Source organism: Anoplopoma fimbria, chromosome 3 (genome assembly GCF_027596085.1).
Source record: "Anoplopoma fimbria isolate UVic2021 breed Golden Eagle Sablefish chromosome 3, Afim_UVic_2022, whole genome shotgun sequence".
Classification (NCBI taxonomy): domain Eukaryota; kingdom Metazoa; phylum Chordata; class Actinopteri; order Perciformes; family Anoplopomatidae; genus Anoplopoma; species Anoplopoma fimbria.
In genome coordinates this window covers 7,602,468-7,619,988 of record NC_072451.1, presented here as the reverse complement: position 1 = coordinate 7,619,988, position 17,521 = coordinate 7,602,468, and the positions used below count along the sequence as shown (strand labels likewise).

At 40.1% G+C, this 17,521-nt stretch overlaps 1 protein-coding gene across 1 annotated transcript; it reads left to right on the top strand.

Moving 5' to 3' along the window:
* Positions 1 to 1,084: 1,084 nt before the first annotated feature.
* kiss1ra (KISS1 receptor a) lies at positions 1,085 to 15,719 on the top strand. The gene is made up of 5 exons (XM_054626194.1): positions 1,085 to 1,389; positions 4,308 to 4,432; positions 13,069 to 13,204; positions 13,708 to 13,946; positions 15,126 to 15,719. The coding sequence occupies exons 1-5, from the start codon at positions 1,137 to 1,139 to the stop codon at positions 15,504 to 15,506; spliced, it is 1,134 nt and encodes a 377-aa protein (XP_054482169.1). The 5' UTR covers positions 1,085 to 1,136; the 3' UTR covers positions 15,507 to 15,719.
* The last annotated feature ends 1,802 nt before the right edge of the window (positions 15,720 to 17,521 follow it).

Sequence of the window (17,521 nt, the reverse complement as noted above, 5' to 3'; positions counted from 1 at the left end):
CCGAGAATAGATTAAGGGAGAGTGTGTTTCTTTTGGCAAATCGTTACAAAAAGACAGATTGGGGGATAAGGTTGCTAGGAGACCCTGACATCGGCTACTTATCCCAGAATCCTGCTCACTGTGAGCGTGTTTGTGTGTGTGTGTGTGTGTTTGTGTGTTTGTGTGTGTGTGTGTGTGTGTGTGTGTGTGTGTGTGTGTGTGTGTGTGTGTGTGTGTGTGTGTGTGTGTGTGTGTGTGTGTGTGTTTGCACACCTCCTCTCCCCACTGCGTCTGTGTGTCCTTGCTCTCGCTCGTACTATAAAGCCGTCAGCATCTTCTCCGCTCTGTTCTCTGCTCGAGTCAAGTCAAGGCTAAATTACAGTCCACTCAGCTGCGCCTGGAGAATGAACAGCGGATGAATCCACACTCTGAACCTCACTACGGGGGAGAACAGAGAGGTGGAAACAAAACTCAAGGAAGCTGCCAGTACAGTGGATTGTTTGTCTTCGGGGTGTTTGATGACAAAGCTCCTAGAGGACATCTGTCTGCCTCTCAGCGTACACTCTGCACCTCGTGAACAAATTCCTCTGGGCTGCTCGGATGCTTGCTCATCTCCAGTGAGTGAGCAACACATCATGCTTTGAAGATCTGAGGAGGTAGAAGGACAGCTTTCAAGAAAAGAAGCATTTATTCTTTTGTGTCCTCACTCAGTATGTTTCCGCTTGGGGCTGCAATGAAATGAACAACTCTTCGCGACTTGAGGGGTCTTTGTCCCACCATTTTCACTCTGTCTCCTCCGTGCCTCCACCTTTTCATTCACAACGCAAACTTTTCCCTGTGAAACTGCCTTCTTTCATTCCTCCATTTCCTTTCTTCCAAAATCCAGCTTTTCCTCAGACTCGCTCACATATTGTCCATCATCAGCTCTTCGCACCTTGCACAACTCCATTACCGGATCTTTTCCCCCTTATTTTTCTCTCCTCTCTCACCATTTTCGACAATCAATTTTTCTCTCCTTTCCTGATTCTGTGGGCACCCAGGACTCAGTGGCTGACCACATACTCATTCTCTCTCCTAATTGCCATCTCTTCTCGACACGCTCTCCTCTGCAATTCTTCTTTCACCTCACTCACAATCATCCTTCAAGTCCTGTCACCATGTACTCCTCCGAGGAGCTCTGGAACACCACCGAGCAGGTCTGGATCAACGGCTCCAAGGCAAACTTCTCTCTGCAAAGACATGGAGATGAGGAGGAGGAGGAAGAAGATCAGCACCCCTTCCTCACAGATGCCTGGCTGGTCCCTCTCTTCTTCTCCCTCATAATGCTGGTCGGACTGGTGGGCAACTCTCTGGTTATATATGTCATTTCCAAACACAGGCAGATGAGGACGGCAACCAACTTCTACATTGGTGAGGAAGAGCAAAAAAAACTGCATTCAAAAAACAGCATGCTGACTTTATCATGAACTCTCAGTGCATAGACTTCAAATAGATCCTATCGATATTTCATGCATGTCTCTTTCATGTGTGTTCAAAAGAACTTCAGAGGCACACGAGAGAGCTGAACGTAATTTCACTAACCAATTACTACACTGTGTGTAAAAAAATGTCCATGTCAATTACATGTTTTATAAAAAGGTTTCCCTTTCACCATGGTGGTGAGAGACAGGTTTACAGATGCTTCCTGAATGTGAAAATCTAAACGTATGGAATAATTATTTGCCGAGAGTGTTTCAGACCTTGCTGCATTCGATTTGGAAAAATTGACTTGTTCAAGTAAATCATTTCTATAACTGATGAGCCCAGTTGCGCTTTTTGACAGTTTGTTTGGCAACTCTGCGGATAATGCACTTCCATTCAGATTTGCATTTATTGACACATGAATTTACCTTAGACAAGCATACAACAACTTTTTGCGATATTTTGATTATCTTTATCAAATTTCCAGTGTTTCCATACAGATTTTTTTTATATACAAATTGAAATTGCACATAAAACCAGGTGGCTGGATAGATTTTGTGCAGGGGATTTCATTAATCTCAGGTGTATCAAGTACGACAAGAGCAATCAAAGGTGTGCATCAATCATGCATTGAACCCATGTCTCCTGTGGTTTTCAGTGCACTGACTTGAATCCTGGGTGATTGATTTTTTGTTGTTGAAGTCAGTTACAGCACGTCTGATTGAGCTTTGATGTCACCTGTCACTTTGGAAGAATTGCAAAGGAGATTGATTAATTGAGGTAACGTCAGCTGGAGATAAGACCTAAAATAATAAAAGACATAAAATAATAAAAAGGCATGTCACATAGATAGCTTCTCTGTTTGATTTGCCTTAGATACCATTTCTCTCTCTGTTTGCATATTGCACCGTGTATGTGTCATGAATTTAATCTTGGATAATGTCCCGTGGCCAGAGCATTGAATCAGTTTAATATTCAGCAGCATTAGATTAGCACCTGCACCATCTGCCCACCCTTTCAACATAATGGTCCAGCTACTATAACGGGATTAGATCGGCGAGTAAAACAAATAGGAAACTGTGTGTGGTGAATTTGTCAGAATGACAGGCTTAATCTAGACAAAGGGGAAAGCAAGATCAGACTGCAACTTCTGCTTGGTGCTCTATCTAAACTTGAATTTGTGTTTCTGTGTATAGTCTTATGGAGAAACTGGGCAGGCAATTTGGATTTAAATAAGCAGTTTGAATGTTTTTGCATGTCTGTGTGTGTAGGTGTACTGTAGGACCTGTTGTCAGTCAATCAACAGTTTCTCTACAGCACTTCATTAAGTAAATATTCAAGTAAATATATGCTGAATCTGAAGTATGCTCTTAGTACTTGACATCAAATGCAACAGATTAACCCTACATACCATCAAGCTTTTTTATAGTCAGCAAACATAAGCAGAGACAACCCTGGCGGAGACAGAAACAACAGTTCCATTATCAAAACTAAACATTACAACCTTCAGGTAGGTATTTTACTGCATTGGAATTGCACAGGATTTCATTGGCAAATGTTGCTTGTCGTTACGTCAACTCCTGGTAGATAAAAATGTATTTAGGATTTCGTTCAGTAAAGGTATCCATGTTGTGATGTAATACAGAATTATTGATCATCACATTGTTTTACATCAGCTTAAAGGGTTCCATGTCAGAGTCCATGTGACAATCAGCACAATCTAAACTGAGTCACATTTACAATCCTTAATTTCTCACTTTTGGATTTGATTTAGAGCTGCAGCGACAGTGAAGATTCTTTTGTCAATAGTGCCCCAAAACAAAAACCTGACCAGCCAGATGGTTTGTCACAAAGAACCATCTGAGAAGCCATCATTGGAAACAGTTTGGAAAAGGGCAGGCACTCTCAAAAAAGCCTTAGCAGGTTGTTGGATGAGCAGTTTGTCAAGAGAGTCGGTAAAAGAGCAAAACATTGTTTCCATCGGGAAAAGGTTTCAGTGTCGTTCTTTGCTCTTCTTCCAAGGAAGAACTCTCAAGTTCTAATATAACTGAAGCTATTGCAGCATTTAAACCAACCTCTTTACAAACTGTTTGTTTCTAATAAACAGTCACACCTGAAGCTGCCAGTATCTCCTCACAGGACGGTGATTGATTAGTGCTCTGGCTTACTGGAATCAAACACATTACTTTAAGGCTAAATAATATCGATTTTTGTGTGATATGCGATCCCGCAATTCTCAAGTGATCTCGTGACATTGTGAGACTCAAGCTACGTGTTATGCAACCAAAACTGCCAACACGTTCTCATTCCATCTCGTGACGCTTTTTCAGACCCCTTGGAGTCACTTATCGAGGCACTTGGTAGCCCAGCGCATCAAACTATGGCGTTCCACTGCGGTCGCAGTTAAAACATGGCCATGTTTAGCCATGTTTTATGAGGTAACCATTATCACATCAGATCCTGCCGATAGGGGCATCAGATCAGAAAACCAGGACAAACTGTGCATTTTGTTGTTTGACTCTGAGGACTTGTTGCATGGAATTCAGAAAAGAAACTGAAAATATTTATGTTTGAGACGAACAAGAGAATGTCTAGCATATTTGCTTGAAAAATTACTTATTTATTGATATCTTGTTGACAGATTACTGACTAATCCATAAACAGTTTTATCTCTTATGTGTTGTCGTTAAGCCTGCAGATACTGTAAACGTAGTATAACAATGCGTTGTGTCCCCCTTTGTAAGGTAATTAAAAGTATACCCACTGATACAATTATCCATGTGATACTTCCCTGACCCAACTGCAGATACACCATCTGTTAAACACTGAACACCAGACATCCTGTATGTTGTTTTCTCTTTGTGCAGCAAACCTGGCTGCCACTGACATCATTTTCTTGGTGTGCTGCGTCCCCTTCACTGCCACCCTCTATCCTCTCCCTGGATGGATCTTTGGTAACTTCATGTGCAAATTTGTTGCCTTTCTACAGCAGGTAAAAGCATGACTCATTATATTTGATCACATCACAATCATAATTACATTTTTCCTGGCTCAAAAATGTGCGTTCACACACAAAGAAAGAGTTATATTGCTGTGCTTTATACAAAAGGGACTGAAACAAATACATTTATGCTCTTAAATTCATCAAACCCTGATAATATTATAATTATGATAATATAATTAAATACATTAACTTACAGCAGACATTAAGGACCATTTAGGTACAAACAGACTTCCCCATGAGCAACAGACTGCGTACTGATTTCATGACTCAGCTCTGTGTGTCATAGAAAACTCATCTTTTAAATCCACTCAAGGAGGTCACAGCCTGTCCTTTTAAATTTTCAGTTAAGGTTCAGAAATCTTCTATCTGAAATGTTGCATTTTATTGGTATTTCAAAAGAGTTTCACTGACACAGTTGGCAGGTGATGACAGGCCGATGTCCAAGCAACAACCAAACTCCAGCAGGGGAAGAAAAGCACAGGAGAGGACGCAGAAAACAGCAAAATGTTTCGCTGCCATAGATTGTATATAAGAAGTGGAGGTATTCGTTGAGACTTCAACTATTGGTTTGTGGACTTTACCTTTGAAGGCCCAAGCTCACTCCTTTTGCCGTCACCATCTTGTTTTTTTGCAACCAGTGAGCGGAAGTGACCATGTTTGGACTGCAAAGGAGTGTTGTAGAGGCAGGCCGCAATATCAACAATCACAAGGTAGCCCGCCCTAAAGCATATCCTGCTTTATGGTCAATTTTACTCTAAATGGGACAATGATTTACAAAATTACCATCATGCTGTATTGAAGAAGACTTGTATTGAGCGATTGAGACCATAAACTCATGTTTACAGTGTTGACTGAGGTAATAATTCAAGTGTGAAGTAAGGTCATTTCCTCGTAGACTCCCATACAATTAAAAATCTTTCTGCAACCAAAGGAGTAGCCCCCTGTTGGCCATTAGAAAGAAGGATGAGTTTTACCCCCTGGGGGATGAGTTTTACCCCCTGGGCAGCGTTGACCAAAGCACAACTAAAGACATGACAGCTCTATGTGTCATTCCCTGAAAGCATGCATGTTGGACAAAAGCTTACTGCATGTGATATAATTAGCTCCAGTTATTTAGTTATTAAGAGTTAAGTCTGTAAAGAAAAAGCGGAAATAAAGCGTCCCAAGACGATATGCACAGGGGTCACATGTTCACACAGCTGTTTTATACTTATGTACTGTATAACGAACATTTATGCCTGTTTTTGTCTTCATTATAAAACCACCTCCTTACAGGAATTTAATCAACCAATCAACATTGCATAATACAAAGTTCTCAGTTGAAGAAGCAGGTTTAAGTTAGGTCAAATGCCTCATTAAGGAGAAGCCAAGCAAAGATTGCAACCCGTTGACTCCATGCTGCTTATCCGAAGAAAATAACCAATTATAATATGCTTAAACCCACAGCGTGTGGTAAGAGTGTGCGTCAAGCTCAGACATTAAAAACCCAGGTTTCAGGACTACACTGTAATTACTCTTTATTAACGTGCACTAATAACGGGGGAGGACTAAAAATTTGCTCAGTTGCCAGCCAGAACCAAGTAGCTTGACAAGGCCATACTGTCACTGAGCATTATACAGAAGTGGGGGATTGCCACGGCTCCTGTTTAGTTAATAAGCAACATGTCAAGAAATACAAAACCTAGACGCACACTGTCCTCGGATGAAAATGGGAAGAGCAGTTCCTTTAGAAAACTGACTAAAATATGCTGCAAATTGAATTAATTTTGTTTGGAGATTTTTGTACCTCGTTCATTTTAAAGCTAGAGGAGAGGAGGAGACGATCTGTCAGATAAAGACATTTTCTTTTGAATGCAGAGTGATGAGATGTTCACGACTAATTTGAGCATAAAAGAGGAAGATGTCAGTTTGAGAGCCGGCCCGAGAACGCAGGCAGGGAGGCAGTGAGGCTAAAAGCATTTTTAATTGAAAACACAGGTACGTGATTTAGTTTATTCATCTAAACATGGCGTCCGAGACCTTGTGAGCTTGTCTTTGGTGGAGCAATGACTCTTGAGACAAACGATTGAACCCGAATCTTCTCTTGTTGGAAAAGCAATTGTCTGGACTCTTGTAGCTTTGTTTGATTTTCTCTCTGTTTCATCCAACCATCTTCTCTGCCTTTTGTCAACCAACCTTTCATCTCAAAATTTCTTTATCAGTTTCTATGATTGAAGACCTGCAACCTTTTATTTTTGCATGTGTATGAGAAGGTTTTTATGATAATAACAAGGCTGACTGCTTTTTTTGCCTCGGTCATATTCATTTTTCCAAGAAATATTGAATGTTATTCTGAGTAGTGTCTCAAAATGTCCACATTTGAATGAAGTAATTCAAAGGGAAACATCAGATAAAGTAGAACTAAGCCTGCCGTGTTGACATCCATCCTCAGTCTCTGTTAAAGCAAAATTACCGATACCTGACCTTCTACTGTTATTACTTCATTTCATAGAACCGATTGTATCACACAAGGAAAAAACCAAGGGCTTGATAGGATTGTTGATCAGTCTCAGCATCTACTTTAAAAGCTTGCACCAAAATATTAGCTTTTGAAAACTGATTTGTCTTGGGCAAGACACTTAACCCCAAGTTGCCCCCGAAGCTTGCCATCGGTGTGGACTGGATGTTGCATGAATGTTAGTTAGAGTCTGATGGTGGCACCTTGCATGGTAGCCTGTCATCAGTGTGTGAATGGGTGAATGATATGTAATATACTACTGATTGTAAGTCGCTTTGGATAAAAGCGTCTGCTAAATGACTGTAATGTAATGTAATGTAATGATTTTCCACTCGCACAAACGAGATATAACATGGTTGTTTGTGAGTTTTAGAGATGCTGCTAGCGGATTCAGTTACTTTTGGACAGAGTCATATTTATCCGACAGATATAAATTATTTACCAAAATGTTAACTATTCCTTCAAAGCCGTCTCAAATGTCTCAGGTCTACCACAACATACGTGACTATGAAAACAGAAGAAGTGCTTGCCAGGTCTTTGCACACAAAATCTTTAACCATTCAGAAAAGTAATGCCACAAAGTGATTATCGTATTAAGCTTACATCCCTGTACAACGTGTGGTGCAGGATCCTTATGACTCCCAGATCAGCTCATAAAAAGAGAAAGATTGATCCCCAAAAGCACGTCACTTAGGTTCAGGTAACAAAACTACTCAGTAAGGTTTAGTAAAAGATCCTGTTTTGGTTCAAAATAACTACATTTGTTACATAACTTCAGTGACGTTGCTTACATTAGGTACGTCACATAATTTAAGTACATTACATAAAGTACTTACATAACTTAAAATAAGTAATAGGGCGGCTGTGGCGTAGTGGAGAGCAAGGTAGTTCTCCAATCAGAGGGTCGGTGGTTCGATACCCGGCTTTGGCAGTCGATGTGTCCTTGGGCAAGACACTTAACCCCAAGTTGCTCCCGAAGGCTTGCCATCGGTGTGGACTGGATGTTGCATGAATGTTAGTTAGAGTCTGATGGTGGCACCTTGCATGGTAGCCTGTCATCAGTGTGTGAATGGGTGAATGATATGTAATATACTACTGATTGTAAGTCGCTTTGGATAAAAAGCGTCTGCTAAATGACTGTAATGTAAAGTAAATGTTGACTTTTGGTTTCGAACGGGAAAGCAGTGTGCTGATTGAAAGTCCATGTTTGTTTGACCCGTCCACCCCACCATCTTCACTAATCAGACACCTGACTTCTGGAGTGGTTGCCACAGATGGGTTTACTTTGGAGTTACCTCCGGCGTTGATATCACACGCAGAGGACCGTCACAAAACATCGGTGTTTACGCCCTGTGACTGGGACCGAGCTGACAGGAGAGTTAATATATATCACTGGGAAAACAGAGCAGGTTGCAGAATGAATACTAGGAGCTAGCTGAAGTCTTGACATATCTAATTAGCATTCATGAATTTTTAAATTGATAAATAATGTGCACTTAAACGACAAAGCATATGGATTTTTAATCCCAAGGGGGAATGACAGAAAAATGGTACACAGTAAAAACCAGTCATCCATCAATCACTGTTTGTGTTCTGCAAAACAACAAAGCTTTCAAACCTTGGCTGCAAAAATCATCCCTCCACACAGATTTTCTTAAATTATAATGCAACCAGGGGGACAAACCCTGTTTTAAATAACCAGGTGGTCCGTCCTCTGGCACCGTCTTCCAAACGGACCTTGGATCCATTTCAAAATCAATTGCTTTTATTGTTTATGTTGGATGTAATATGTTTTTCAGCCTCCCAAGGCGACTAATGGGGATTTACACTTTGAGTCATGCAACTTTATCCTCTGGTAATCTGCTGCAGACACCTGGTGATGTTGTTAGATTTGCATGCTATTGTCCTCTTTATTCTTTTGGTGCGAGAAATGTTAACCCATCTCAAATTCAACATTTATTGAAACAGGTGTTGCTTGGGGCGGCTGTGGTGTAGTGGAGAGCAAGGTAGTTCTCCAATCAGAGGGTCGGTGGTTCGATACCCGGCTTTGGCAGTCGATGTGTCCTTGGGCAAGACACTTAACCCCAAGTTGCTCCCGAAGGCTTGCCATCGGTGTGGACTGGATGTTGCATGAATGTTAGTTAGAGTCTGATGGTGGCACCTTGCATGGTAGCCTGTCATCAGTGTGTGAATGGGTGAATGATATGTAATACACTACTGATTGTAAGTCGCTTTGGATAAAAGCGTCTGCTAAATGACTGTAATGTAATGTAATGAAGATAAAATGAATTCCACATTGTTCGCAAGAAATAGTCTGCCTACTGTCAGTGAGTTAACGGACGAGTTAAGCAACCTTTTACTCTTTTGTACTGCAGGGAAGCTTGATAACACGTTTTTTCTCTCTAAAACGGAGAAGAGGATAAGAAGTTCAATTGTTGTTTCTCATTTAAAGAATTTACAGGAACTGCTGCTACTTGCATCTGTTCCTCTATATCTCTTTGAAAGTAAGGAGCTACATCTTCCCTTTCATTTTTGTTTCTGGTTCATCTTGAAGGACTTTCCATCTTCAAAAAATGGATCCAAGGGATATTTCTTCTTTTCACACCACTTACATCTTATTTTCTTTTCTGAGAGAAGAACTTGAGTACGTATAGCTTTTTCTGCAATTCTACAGTTGAGGTAACAGAAGTAACCGTGATGAGTGGTGATTCAGACAATTCCTCACCAACCAGTATTTTATTTCAGTAAAGATTAGATTTATTTTAATGAATTTTAAAGTGGTGGACTGGATAAATCTGAGTTTTCTTCAACGCTACATATATCAAACTGCATAATGGTTAAAGATCAAAAGAGAAAGCAGAGGCCCTAATATACCACATTATGTTGTGCTAATCTTTTCTAACCATTCTACATTATTAAAAGTACGGCATGTTATGGTCTTCAAAGCAGATGTACTATAAATATCTTGTTTGAGGTTGTTCGCTCTCATGCAGCGAGTTATATAATGAAGATATACCACTCTCATGTCTTGAATATGAAGTTGCAGCATGCAACTGTTTCTCAGCTTAAAGAGGGGAAGGGAATGAAAACAAGTTCTAGTTCTAGCAGTTATAATGACTCCTCTTAAAACCATGAATTGTAATCCATCACTTTGTTTTTTGTAAGGATTAAACAAACTAGTTAATGAGCTTTGGAGGTGTTGGTAGGTGATATTCTTTATCTTTGGACGTAACCATGCTAGCTATTCCGTTTTATACATATTTAGCACAAACATTAGAAACAAGCTAAATAAGTATGTTTCCCAAAAAGATGAAATCATATATAAAGGATTTGCCTTTTTAACATTCAAAATAATGGAAACAATTGGGACGTGAATACCAGTTACCAGTGGGACTAACGAGCGACATCAAAAAGCCTTTATTTCCCACAACTTTGAAAGAAATGAGACGATCTAAATGCATTCTCTTTGCAATATCAAAGCCCATTCCTCTGAATAGACATTATGCATTGAAGATAACAGGGCGGTGTGTTCTTACTGCACCGGGCGTATTGAGGGATTGCAGTACGCCCTTCCTCAGTGGCCTCAACATTAAACTCATCATGACCCCTTCCTGACTCTCTCATCATATACTTTGACACACTGATGTGCTGCTCCAAACGTCTGGAGGGTAATGGCTGCTGGATTCACATTCGCACATACGAGCAGGAGAGAGAAAGGTAGAGGCATTGACAAAAGAGGACTATTTTGAAAAGAGCATATAGAAAACTTCTGACACCTCATTTGTCACTGCTGCTGCAATCATTTCAAAGCAATATGGACAAGCCAGCCTACATATAACACAGACCCTCAGAGGTCCGTGTATTTGAAGAGAAGAAAATGTATTTTTGTGAAGAGGATGAAAGGACGTGCTTGTTTTCTGTTTCATCCTGCTCTTCTGAAAATCAATGTACAGATGAGTATGAAAGGAAAGTTTTGCTAGAGACTTTAATGGGGGCTTTCTACTGTAGAACATAATCTACTAAACTGAGCTTGTAGCAGCAGGTGATGCTACATGACATTTTAGAGACTGTGGATTCTGTGTGAGTCATATTTAGCAAGTACCTAAACATTTCCGTTGCAACAGGAATTCCACATTTAGCCTAAAATTAACATTCTGATGTGCTGCCTTTAATTAAATCAAGCACCATTGAGCTCCATTAAAAAAAGAAATTGAATGGTTTGTTCATATGGTAATTAAAAAATGCTTAATGCAAATGCAGCCTCCGCTCTGCTCGCCATCCAGCTGTATTCTCTTCCTCCCTCGCTTTTCAGTTTAAAAGAGCTCATTAGTAAAACCTCAGAGTTGGAACTTCCTTTTTGCTTCTTAATGAGGGTGATGGAATACAAGGCTGGGTGCACAAGACACCATTAGAAAGGTGGTGGCCAACTTCTGTTGCAATTAGGCCACCCAAACTAATTCGATAGTTTGTGATTGGCTCTCTGAGAAAAACAGCTTCATCTAGTAATTGGTGCAGAAATTGTGGAGCATATCATGTAAAATTTGTAAAACTGGAAATAACCACTGACATTTTACATCTGTCGTACTACTTTTACATTTGCTACATGAGCTTTTTTTTTTTCTGTGGATAAATACACAGGGTTGTTCAAAGGAAGTGCTGCATTTATTTCCAGTAGAAACTGTGGTGTGTGGGTATCAGACAGAAAGAAGATCAATGGCTATACAAGATAGATTTAAACTGAAAATTCAGGAACAGTGTGGCCACTTCAGTGATTTGTTTTGTAACAACTATTCCTCGGACTTTAAATACCAAATATACATTGTAGGCACTCAAAATGCAGACAAATGTACACCAGGCATGGTGGATTGAATGAAGGGAAATATTCAAAGGAAACAGTCAGGAAGAATTCGAATTCAGGTTCAGGTTCAGGTTCAGGTTCAGTTTCAGGTTCAGGTTCAGGTTCAGTTTCAGATGGCTGGAAAGCTAAGACACAAGCAGCAAGAAATAGGCCGGTTATATACTGCAGGGCTAATGAGGGTAAGTGGAAACAGGTGAACAGGTGAATGAGAGGCGTCAGGTGACTGGGACAGGTGGGACAGTCTGAGGGCATCTAGTGGATAGATGTAAAATGGCAATGCATGCTGACGAAGTGAGAATGTGGCAAAAAAGGAAGGATAATCCCCTTTCCTTGACCTCGAATAAAAAGCTTTATGAGGTTAATGGAAGATGTGAAGAAGATTACTTTAAGACTTAGGAAAAGACAAACGCAGATAATCCGACTGCACAGGGGATGTTTCTCTTTTAAGCGGATTTATTTATTACACATGGAAAATTAGTACAGTGATAAACTCAATGATGTAAAATTCCAGTAAAGATTCCTGTCCAAAGCAGAATCTCACTTCTTAAGAAGGCTGTTAGTTATGTTATTTATCCATAGCATACAAGCTAAATAGTGAGTCTCTTGGAATTGTGTGACAGCTTTTTTCTCCTCAGTGTATGCTAATGGCTCATTGCTGAATGAAGTCACAGCTGTTGTGTGTTTTAACTGGGGAGTCCTTACTCGTAAGTGTGAATGCAACATGTTGGATCTCCGGAGTAATGGATGCCTTTAAGACCCAGACATGATTAAAAAATTGACGCATTGTTTTTCTAAAACCAGCTTAATTTAGAGATTATGGGCTTTGAATCCAGCATGAACACAGAATAATGCTTATATACTACTTTGTTGTTCTGCCAATTGAGGTAAACGCGACATTTTGTTGCCTGGCAGTGTTTTCTAGCATACATTTTAGGAAGATGGAGCCTGGGATTCACATCCTGAGTCTGGGTTGAGGAAAGGCTGAGGCAACAAAATGACAATCTTTACTTAAATGTAAGCCCTGTGAGGGCCTAAAAATGAAATAGTTTGATCATGCTTAGTTGCTACTGGTGGTTATTGCAACAACAAACGATATACGTTAATTAAAGTTTCCTCATTGTTACGATATAAATTGTCCCTATTCTCCCCAAATATATTTCCTATTTCAAAACTAAAGATAAGGGTTTAATTTCTCAGCTACAGGGTTGGAAGTTGGGGTTATCAGAACAGAATATGTGTAAATCATGTGTGTATTACTGTCTTTGCCAGGTGACAGTCCAAGCCACCTGCATCACTCTGACAGCTATGAGCGGGGACCGATGTTACGTCACAGTCTACCCTCTGAAATCTCTCCGCCACCGTACCCCAAGAGTGGCCATGATTGTCAGCATCTGCATTTGGATTGGTACATCCTGTTCATTTAATAAAAAGTTACTCTCCCACCATTTCCTCTAATTGCATTCGTATTAGTTGTTGCACGTATTGTATTCGTATCAGTTCGCTGCACTTATTGTATTCGTATTCGTTTACTGCACTTATCCTATTCGTAGTAGTTTGTAGCACTTATTGTATTTGTATTAGTTTGTTGCACTTATTGTATTCGTAGTAATTTGCCTCTGCACTGTACTTTTGCTCTGGTTTATGCTCTTAGATGCTTGTTTAAGAAAGGAGATGCACTTATGACTTCTGGTGACTAGTAGTTCTCTTGAATACCTATGTTGAATACACTTCCTGTAAGTCGCTTTGGATAAAAGCGTCTGCTAAATGACTGTAATGTAATGTAATGTAATGTAATTTTTGTTTTTTAATGAATTCACCACTGAGTTAATGAATAAGTAGGATCAGTTTGTAAGTGAAATAGCGTGCACAGTAAACAACTTCAACTAACAAACTCCATGTGCTTCCCAGGCTCCTTCATTCTGTCTACCCCAATTTTAATGTACCAGCGTATAGAGGAGGGTTACTGGTACGGCCCGAGGCAGTACTGCATGGAGAGATTCCCCTCAAAGACACACGAGAGGGCTTTCATCCTCTATCAGTTTATTGCTGCCTACCTGCTGCCTGTCCTCACCATCTCCTTCTGCTACACTCTGATGGTGAAGAGGGTGGGCCAGCCCACTGTGGAGCCTGTAGACAACAACTATCAGGTATGAACAAGGCTTCTTTTGCTTTGTTTTCTGCCTAATTGTTATTCATTGACTTAAGCTTAAAGATTTGACTGTAAGCTCTTGCTCCTAATTGTCAGCTAATTAAAAGTTAGAAAAGGTCTTCTCGTTTCTTCTCTGCTGACACTACCTTTCCCTTTATACTGTTTGTTGTCTTGCTTTGATATTCGCTGTCTTTGAAAATGTCTTCTAAAGGAGCTTAAATGGATAAATTTACTGTGTGTAATGTTGAAGTGTCACTCATAATAACAAACCCAGAGAGAACTAACCAACTCTGTTCTTCCCTGAAGCTCTATTTGTTTTGTTTTACAGCCTGTATCTTCAATATTTTGATCAACGCTCCCCACTCATAGTGGTTTTCAGTTGCAGCAGGCTTTTGTTTTGGTGAATTAAGTCTAAAAAACAACTATATACTAGCTGATCAGCACAAAATGACACGCAGACAAAGTTAAGTGACCCGCTAATGAACATTTAGTAGTATTGAGCAAGATATGGCCCTCAAAAGTTGGTAGAGACCAAAAACAGGAGAGCGATTATTGGACCTCATTAGGTAGCCAGACACATCCTGACAGACCAACATATTCTCACACCAATGCGTCAAAGTACGTAGCTTAGTTAGTGGTGCTAAGCTACAAACTATGACGCTCTTCGTACCCCTCTAGCATCAGTTTTGGACTTGTGATAAATGCTCATTACATGCATAGCGTCTTTACAAAATTCCGTCTTTACAGGAAGTTAGGTTTAGGCAACCAAACCCACTTAGTTAGGTTTTAGAAAAATGCATGGTTGACGTTAACTTGACTACACTCGTGACTTAAGCAGTTGATTCACGTGACAAACAACTAAATAACAAAAAGTAAAGCTTACTTTTCATTTAAAACGGGAAACCAAACAGCTCTCTCTTAGTCGGAGGTCCTTAGTTTGCTTGTTTAGAGTTGTTTGAGCAAAATGAAACACTTTTTTTGGCTGAATCCTCAGTACGTCCAGTTGGTTTCTAGCTTTCTTATTGCTAACGTTTGTACAGGTGTACATTGGCTGTTAATAAACTCAGATAGCACAAAACAGTCCAGAGGTCAACTTTACACAAGTAACACAAGGTGAAAATTCACTTTGTCAATTATGTGAACAAAAAATCTTCTCCTCTCATCTTCTCCTCCTCAGGTAAACCTCCTGTCTGAGAGAACTATCAGTATCAGGAGTAAAGTCTCCAAGATGGTGGTAGTAATCGTCCTCCTCTTCGCCATATGCTGGGGACCCATCCAGATCTTCATCCTATTCCAGTCTTTCTACCCCAACTATCAGCACAACTACGCCACATACAAGATAAAGACGTGGGCCAACTGCATGTCCTATGCCAACTCATCGGTCAACCCCATAGTTTACGGATTCATGGGAGCCACCTTCCAAAAGTCCTTCAAGAAGACCTTCCCGTTTCTGTTCAAGCACAAGGTCAGAGATAGCAGCATGGCTTCCAGGACTGCCAACGCCGAGATCAAGTTTGTTGCTGCGGAGGGAGGCAACAATAACAATGCAACAACCTGAATCTGACAATTAAAAACAGCAAGAAAGCGATTATTGTTTGTATCCAGAGAAAATCGCTGCAAGAAGATATTAAAAAACAAACAACTTTCCAGCCATGGGTTTATTGTGTGATTGTCTTCTGAGCAACTGGCTGATTGCGAAAGGAAAGACCTTGTTTGGCAGACGTATTTTTGTTATAGTGATGAATGCAACTAATAAACGATTTGATGTGGTGGAACAGAGATTCATAATTCACAGATGGAGACTAACAGTGTTTGGAACAATGTCTCACCTGTTTGACGGCCAAGGCCAGGCAGAGTTGGCTTGTAACATCATCCATCGAGCTGCCAAACACCACAGCCAAATAACAGAGGACATCCGTACACGTCTGATGACGCGAGAGGAAACTTTTGCCTGAAAGCTGCCGGCATGAGTCCTAATGCTATAATCCCCGTTAAATCCTGGCTGATGAGGTCTGCAGCTTTGGTATAAACTATTCAACATTTGGACAGCTGATGATATGATGTATTCTTAGACTCATGAGAATATGGTGTTTTGGAAATGACTAAAGGTTGAATGTGCATTTTGAATGGACAATTAATACACATGAACAGATGCCTATGGAAATGTTTTTTTATTTTTATTTTTCATTTTTATTTGTTGTATCACTGAAAAGAAAGAGAGAAATTCAAGAGACTCTTTCTGTATCTGCTATTCTGGTAAGCAGCAAACACTGTAACATTTATTAAAGGAATAGTTTGACATTTTGAGAAATTAATCTTTGGCCTTCCTTGCGGAGAATTACTCGAGAAGATTGTGACGGCAGGAGGTGATTAGCTTAGCTTAGCATAAACACTGGAAGCAGGGGGAAACAAGCTAACCTGGCTTTCTACAAACAAACAAAAAAGCAACTCTAAAGATCAAAAAGTAACTCATATCGGATTTGTTTAAACAGGCTGTTGTTCATAAAGAAACAGCATATACAAAGGTGTTAACAGGCGTATTTTTGAACTTAAGACAGAGCCACGCTAGCTAACCCACCTATTTCCAACCTTTAAAGTAAGATGAATCATATTAAAGTTGTTATGATTAAGAGTTTCCAACTTGTAAATAGTGTTCATGTCAAATAGCAGGTTGTAATAAACACTTTCTTTTAATATCTCACGTAGCAATTACCAAGAGAGATTCTGGCGTTTAATGTATTTCCAGCCACATTTAATTGATGTTATATTGTCAGTTCACGTTTTTTTAGTCCTCAAATTAACTTTGACTTCGTTGTCAAGTTGTGAACGCCTCTGTAACACACTGACATTCCCGAAAATGTCATACTATTCCTTTAAATAATCGGGGTGACATTTGATGTTGTCCATTTGTTGTATCGTGAATCTGCACGGTAGAGTCCTTTTCCACCTTTCAACTTGCAACCCAAACAACCTTAACACTAAAAGCAACATCAGTTGTGCAAATCTTTTTATGTGTTCCCAATATTGTGTGGCTTATTTTGCAAATACCGCGCTGTTGTCCGTAGAAAATAGAAGGATGTTTTTTTTTCCCTCCACAATAACAGTAAGCTCAGGTCAACGTGGGGTTAATGTTTCTTTTTGGACAGAATCCCCCAAAAAAAAAAGCCGGCATCCAACTGAATGTGAGTTTCTCTGCTGTCAAATGTGATGTGTGGGAGCTGGCGGAAGCAGGGGTTACGACCGGTGAAGCATGGACAGTGTTTACCTTTTCTTTTCTGTCCCGCACACAAACATTCCTAATACACAGGCATGCACATGCATTTTCACACGGTACATCCAGGTGTTGTTTATTGAAATCAGTTGTCACATCTTTAAGAAACACCCTTGTATGATCTTGTCAGACCGACTAAATTCTAAATGGGGGAGGTGACCCGTATGGCTTGTTCCCTGTCACGAGATGGAAATAAAGCCTATCATTGTTGATACATCTATAGAAACCCAGCCAGCTCAGTGCTCTCTAGATGCTGTCCCTTTCTTTCCATCCCACACAGTGACTTTCAAAATCAGGACTTC

What these genes read in the sequence shown, in the direction of transcription:
- kiss1ra (XM_054626194.1), top strand. Translation starts at nt 1,137, where the DNA reads ATGTACTCCTCCGAGGAGCTCTGGAACACCACCGAGCAGGTCTGGATC. An exon ending in CAGCATCTGCATTTGGATTG is followed by an intron (nt 13,205 to 13,707) that starts GTACATCCTGTT and finishes TGTGCTTCCCAG; the next exon opens with GCTCCTTCATTCTGTCTACC. An exon ending in CTGTAGACAACAACTATCAG is followed by an intron (nt 13,947 to 15,125) that starts GTATGAACAAGG and finishes TCTCCTCCTCAG; the next exon opens with GTAAACCTCCTGTCTGAGAG.